Source organism: Buceros rhinoceros, unplaced genomic scaffold, assembly GCF_000710305.1.
Source record: "Buceros rhinoceros silvestris isolate BGI_N320 unplaced genomic scaffold, ASM71030v1 scaffold11597, whole genome shotgun sequence".
NCBI lineage: Eukaryota > Metazoa > Chordata > Aves > Bucerotiformes > Bucerotidae > Buceros > Buceros rhinoceros.
Window position 1 is genome coordinate 28,632 of NW_010420483.1, and position 7,305 is coordinate 35,936.

The 7,305-nt window shown below is 39.6% G+C and overlaps 1 protein-coding gene across 1 annotated transcript in view; it reads right to left on the reverse strand.

Annotated features, from left to right (window-relative positions):
* The window catches only part of TYR (tyrosinase), a gene marked incomplete at its 3' end in the record, with an annotated part of 19,802 nt that extends 12,589 nt beyond the window's left edge, over positions 1-7,213 (reverse strand). The window contains exon 1 of the mRNA XM_010139318.1: positions 6,381-7,213. Coding sequence (XP_010137620.1) covers positions 6,381-7,199 — 819 coding nt within the window. The remainder of the gene's footprint in view (positions 1-6,380) is intronic.
* Between the last annotated feature and the right edge of the window lie 92 nt (positions 7,214-7,305).

The window sequence follows — 7,305 nt, forward strand, 5'->3', positions numbered from 1 at the left end:
GACTTCCTACTAGAAACATGCTGGTTTAACACATGATTTTTTTTTCTCCTTCAGAACAATCCGGAGCAAATTTCTCAATTCACCTTCAAAAAAGATTCATATTCAAACTGCACCGAATGCTTGCTCTCCTGCATGTGTAAATTCACCAATTTTAGGGAAATTGTTAGGAAGATACTCCGAGGAAAAGCTTATGTAAGCAGTTAGCAAAGAAAATACCAGTAGATGGCAGTCCAGAATACACAGCATCGCTCCTGGGCCTTGTATCACCCATCAAAAAATCCCTCCGTGCACTGCAGTTGAGATCTTTAGCACAGCTCTTTGTATCGTTTCTTGGAAAAAAGACTGTAAATGTGTGGAAGCGTTGCTGCTGTCTCACACCTTTTCACAAATGGGAAACCCTTTTTAGTTTGCAGCTGCTCACACAGATCAGTCCCTGAGCTTATAAAAAAAAAGTGAATTGCCTTACAAGAGTCTTCAGGAGTGTTCAGCTTTGTCTGCTATTTTTAAATTCAAAGCTTTGGGGGTTTTGGTGACAAATTATTTGCAGTTGCTTTGCACTTGTTAGATCTGTGCTCACAGGGACATGAAAGACATGTAATATATACCTGAACACCTGGAAAAAGGTGATGAATAATTTTCTAAGATATTGAAACAGCTGCTCACAAAGTGAAGTTACTTGGTTTGCAGAGGAAGTATGGCCATTCAAAGGATTAATCTGCACTTTAGAGTTGGTCACTTGCTCTGCTTCTCTTCTGAGTGCAGCAAGGAGTCCACCCACATCCACAAACTGTATCAGCATGTTTTCATAATGAAAATGTAACTCCAGGTTAATATAGCTTAAAAGAACAACTTCTGATTAGAGCCAGAGCAACCACTCGACTTTCTTTTCTGCAGTGTCTTTCTCAGCTCTCCCCAGGGTGCGATGCAGGCACTGCATGACACATCATCGCATGTCTCTGTCCTACATGAAGTCTAGACTCCCGAACTCAAGCCTTGGTTTCCATTATGTGGCTAAAAGAGATTTCGCACTGATTGATTGCTTTTCTCTCTCTTTCTTCACTTATTCTCACATCCTTGCTTGGGAATGGCATTGAAGTGCAGTCCTCACCCTGAATTTAAAACATTTTGGCAATTGTATAAGAGTTTTATTTTTTACTTTTTTGGCTGCATTGGGGCTTGGCATAATCTAATCTTAATTAAGTGGCATCCAGAAGCCATTTACTCACCAAACCGGGAAAAAGCAAGGAAATCCCCGAATAATATATCAAACTGTACTTTGGGAACTTGCTTTTATAGGCAGAACTTTAAAAGTCCTATATCTATAGCATACCAAAAGTTTTAAAGACTGAGTATATTTATATCTGGTTCTTCATGTATTCCTGAATATCATCAAGAATGTAAAACAGACAGAGGACTGAATGGAAAGGAGAAAGCAAATTTGGAAAGCAAAGCTTCAAGGAAATTCAAAGAAACATCTCTGTGCAAGGATAAGGTCATCAATTTTCTTTTGACCTGTACAACATATGCATGAACAGGAGGAGCTGTGAAACTCAAGCTAAAAGACGATGAAACTAATATGAAGTGACAGCACTGAAACAAACCCAGGGCCTTCAAGGTGTTTTCTCAGCCCTCAGTAAAAGCTGGCAAAGTTTCATCTCCTTGGTCAGAGGCAGCCCAGAACTGGGTGGAATAGAGGGGAGCTTACACCCTATTCAGCATCTCAAAATGGTGCTGAGGTGGAGTGGGAAACTCTGTTGTCAATCACTGCTGAATTATTCATTAGCACTTTCTGTTTTGTCATTCTCTCCTCTCTGGCTGTCTCCACACTGTACCATTAGTGTTACTGTCTCCATGTCTAACACAAACTCTGATTCTAGGTTTCTTTTCCTGGCAAATTATGAATAAAACCCAATTTGTATGAAATTCCTTAACTATTAATTTATACACCTCCGAAGATGTTTATTTTTACACTACACAACTCCTGAGGAAGCATGGTGATATGCTAGAGAACTGCCAAGCAACCATGTGCCACTGCTGTCAGCCACTCGTGATCCCATGAAACAAAGGGCTTTTGGGATTAGAGTGACATCAAGACGCTGAGGATACCCGAGCGGCTGTTCCTGCTGTGCACAGATCCTTATTCCCTCAGGCTGTGGGACTGAAGTATGGCACGTGGAGGCTTACCTCGTTGTAAAAGGGTGGGTTTCAAATTTATAATCCACGTAAGCATGTCATTAGGACACCAATCTTGACAAACCCTGATTTTACAGTTACTTACTCCATTTGGGCTATTGCCTTTTAATTTACCAGTGTGAAGCTGGCACCAAAACCTATTAAGTTTCAATACAAAATAAAGTCATTGAATTCATGAGATACTCAGGTGTCCACAAGCAGATGGATGTAGACTTTGGCTCATTCATGAATCAAGAAGTGTTGGCTTCTGGTGTTTGTGGTTTTGAAATTTTCTTGCAGTATTTGAAGATGGACATAAATTAGTGCTCTAAATAACCCTTTCAGACTACTCAGCTAGCAATACAGCTCTGTGATAAACTGTTTAGAATTAAGTAACTATGTCTGAATAGATAAATTTTGTGTTTCTTGTGAAGGCATATTTTCAGGTAATGGATCTAAAGTACTGTCATTATTTGTTCAGGAGTATTATATCCATTTTCTGTTTGTTCTCTTTTGTAGTAGCTTTGCAGTTGTGCAAGTGGTTCTGCAGGGTGATACAGAATGATGTGCTAAGGGAAATGCTCAGTGCTTGCAACAAAGAATTGGCTGCAGGCTTACACCAGCACATCTGAGATCAGACAGCTCTCCACGTTATGCAATTGCTTCTCCCAAGTCACTCTTTTGGCATAGACAAAATGCAAGGGGCTAAATTTGGTGATATAGCCTCCTTGCCACAATACAAAACTAAAACCACACTTATATTATCCTGCCATATTTTCTTCATCGTCTGTCTAGCACACTGTGGGGATCCCCAAACTCTAATGTTAACTACCGGCAGAAAGATTCTGCTTCTAGTTGCAGAAAGCTTTTTTATGCATTTGTAACTCCACTGACCTCAGTTTTTATTTCATAGTAGTCCTGGTGATGAGGAGACTAGAATTTCACCTACTACTAATTTAAGTGAGACATAATAATAAATTTTTTAACAAATCCATTATCTTGAATAATTATAGAAATGAAAAAAAAAACCAAACCCTAAAACAAAAAGCCTCAAAAAATGTCATGGAAGATCCCCAATTCCCATACAGCTTTCCATTAAGTCGACATAGAATTGTAAAATTTGGTAAAGCATTAGTAGGTGTCATGCACTACTAATTCTGAATGCAACACTTGAATCACCACAAACAAGTAACTGAAAACATGAGAAAATCTTTCCCATCTACCCTAAAATACGAGCCAAGCGAACAGATAAAACCAGTAAAGATGTCTGACAGTCTTGCTGGTGAAAACAGAGGCAGGAATCAGAAGTGTCACTTAGATAATAAACATGCGAAAAATGTGGACAGATAATTCACCCAGCTAAGTGGTAACAGCAGTATGTTGAAGAAAAAGTAAGGCAAAAGCAAGAATTTCAGCATGAACTCGTGGGTATCCATGTTGCTATGGTAACTTCTCAATTGAATAAAGTATTTTCTCCTTTCTTTAGGGATTAAAAAAAAAAAGAAAGATGCTGGTCTGCAAATTTATATATACATCTATAACTATTTCACAACATAGCAGGCATTGTTCTGTAATGCTTTGGAAAGAGACTTAAAATTTTAAAAAGGACAAAGGACACCATATTATAGATGTGTTCCTCAAAAGGTTTCTTGAGCCCTCTTTATATTTTGAATGATTATTAAAAGACTAGATTCCTTCACATTTCTAGATCTTCCTCTTTTTATTTTTCTCTTGCTGTTTAGCTACAGGGCTTGGATAATCAGCATATTCTGCAGCAGATCTGTAGCTGTTTACTGGTTCAAGCTAAGGCTATTTTTATTCCCTTTTGATTTTCTGGAGTGGAATTCTGATCTCTTACTTCGTGCTACTTGAAGGAACTGTATTGACTGTCGTTCCATCATAAGCAATTGTTTAAATTTCGATTCAAGGCTAATAAATAGCAGTTTGTGTTGTATCCTCACCCCAGACTCACTGACTGAAAATGCAGATCTGTTCAATCTCTTCCATCCTTTCTCTAGATAAGACAGCAGAGGTATACACAGACAGATGTTAAAGAGGAATAATGCCCTTTAGAAAGTAATGTTATTTTAGTCCTATTTTGGAAATTTTGATCAAAGTGTAACATTTCCAGAAGTGGCTGAAAAATGTAGCTGCTAAATACCCAGTTTCAGAAATCACTTGGAAAACTTCAGCAAGGGATTTAGGTGCTTTTATATACATACATTGACACTAAATGTGTTATAAATGTAGTACATTTTTTAGTGTTGCACCTATTAAAGTTACACAAAAATATCTGGTAATGCAAACTATTTAATAAAAGATTTTCTTTATTTTCAGAATGTATTTGTAGGAACTGACCTTAAATTAGAATTTATAAGCGAGACTGTTTCTTAAATATATTCCTTACTACTTGTAAAGTTTCTGGGTACTTATTACCAGGATGGAAAACAATCTAAGAATCTTGATATGGTATGTAAATTCTGTCAGCAAATTGCTGTTCCCTTTATACTACCTACTTCCTACTACCTTGGTCTTCTCATCCAATATATTGTATTAATAGCTCCACTTGACACATGTAGCCAGCAATTCTAGTTTCATTTAATCCACTTTAACACTTACACCAGTTTCGCACAACTCCTCATTCAGCTCAGTGCAGAACAGCATCAGATCCACTCGATTCTGAAGTGCAATCTAATTAAGTTAGTAGAATTCATCCAGATTCATATGGTTAGAAATGGGCAAAATCTTGGAATATGGAATGAAAATACATGCTTTTAGCTGTATCTATTTTATGGCTATGCCTACACTGGTGAATTAAATGTGACCGGGAAAGTTCCTGGGCACTGAGGCCAAATGTCATGAAATAATCTGTGTCTATACCAGTAAAATCATCTTAGCCTCCCAAACAGAGTGGCTATATGCAAACATTGTCTTGGAAATGGTCCCTGAAAAGGACCTTTTAGGGGGAAGAACTAGTCACTACATACAAAACATATGCCAGAGAATGTCCTTAAAATCAGTCTCTTAGAGTGTATGGAAATGTTTGGATTTACAAGTACATAGACAGCCTATATTGTTCAGAGGACACAAATCAAGATTAAATACAGTATAACCAGCCCAGTTAGATACTGTTTTGTAATGCTGGAATATCAGAGAGCTGCTGGAGCTTGTCTCTTTCACTTTCCATTAAATCACTAAAACTGCCCAACCTTCATTTGGGCTGTTGCTACAGAAATAAATAGAACAAAGACAGATTTCCACCAACATAATCATAGACTTCAGTGCCAGAAGGGACTGTTGCTATTGTCATGATGGAGTGTGTCTATGGAAGCCAATAGACCTTTGTCTCTGTATTTTAGGCAATGTGGCAGTAATGAGCAAGAGAAAAAAAAGTCTAGAAACTCTCAGTGTTAGAACAGCACAGTATAGTTCAGCTATATGAGAACTTATCAACTATGTAAATGTGTAAATTTACATTGGTTTAATATGCAGCGCTTTAAAGGGATAGGAAAAGCTGTTGAGTTTACTTCTTAATTCCTTCGAGCAACAGAGATTATTTCTTACATACATCTTTTGAACTACTCATGTGAATTACACAGCTCATTCTGCTCTCTAAAGATTTTGTTTGGTTTTTAACTTGAAAGCAGACAAGCTTAGTTTGATAGTTTTTAACTCTTGGATGGAAGACAGCGGCACTAGGGGAGGGGCAGAGCCTGCGAAAAAACTTTTCTTCTACTTCCATCATTCAGTCACCAACTGTCTTGTAACTGTGTGCTAGAAATTTGTGTGCACAAATCCTACTTTTTCTCACCTAACTGCTTCAGCAAACCCAAGCATGTTTAGCCTGCTAAAGGCCATGTCTGGACACAAAGGCATAACTTTCCTCTTTCCACCTTAAGTTCCTAATTAAGCAGCCTAAATCCTACAGTCGGAGAGGGAAGAGGCAAAAAGACAAATCAACAGCTCTAAATGCAGATTAGGTTCCCATGAGATCTGATTTGCTCTCTGGTAGTTCTTACTTTCTCTTCAAGAACATCTAAGGCAATACAGCATTGCATTGTGCACCTCACATTGTGTCCTCATTGTGTCCCCACTTGTGCACCTCATTGTGCCCCCGCTTGTGCACATCTCTTTAATGCCTAATGTGAGGTAGGATAATTCCGGCACAATCAGCCTTCCCCTTCCCCTTCCCCTTGTACTCTTCTTACCTGCCACGAGGAGAAAAGTGATGCTGGGCTGAGTAAATTAGGGTTTGTGGGATGTCTGCCACCCATGTATTCATCAGTGCAGACCACACAGTCCTCTGCATCTCGCCAGTCCCAGTAGGGAATGGTGAAGTTCTCATCACCAGTTATCTTCTGGATCTCACGTTCCCACATCAGCAGAAAGACCCGATGCCAAGGTAGAAAACCCGGTGCTTCATGGGCAAAATCAACATCCCGCCATACATTGGTCCCACCTAAAAGTGCATCTCTTGAGGCATAATAATGCATCCACACAAAGAGATCATACACGTTGATGTTGCTGAACATGGGGTTGGAGCCATTGTTCATCTGAGTATACGTGCCTGTAGCAATAACATAGTCCTCGACAGGGGTGTTCTTTGCCAAATTAAGGTAGGCAAGAAACTTGTCCTTCTCACTGGTGGTGAGCTGGAAGATGTTTCTTCTCGTTCTCAGCTGTCTTTCAGTGCAATTGAGTCCTGAGAAACCAAACTTGCATTCCCCACAGTTGAATCCCATGAAGTTGCCTTCGCATTTACATGTCCGGTTGTAAAACACAGAGGGCCAGTCCTCTCTATCATCCACTCCTGAGAAAGGGAACTGTGGTCCCAGTGGAGCCTGAGAGAGAAGGATGTTCTGGCAGGACCCTCTGCTGGAAAGCTCCCCACAAGGGGACCCATCTCCATCCCAGGGGGGACAGCACTCCTTCTTCAGCAAGCTCTGCGTGTTTGCACAGGCTCTGGGGAACTGCCCGGTGGCTTGCTGAAGAATGACTAACAGGAAACCCATGGCAAAAAACAACATCCTGACAGAGCAGCAGGTGAGTATTTATGTTATGCTTCAGTGCATGGAGTGCTCTCTCTGACCCCTCCAAAGTCCTGAATGTGAAAGAAATTCCTGCTCTCCAGCA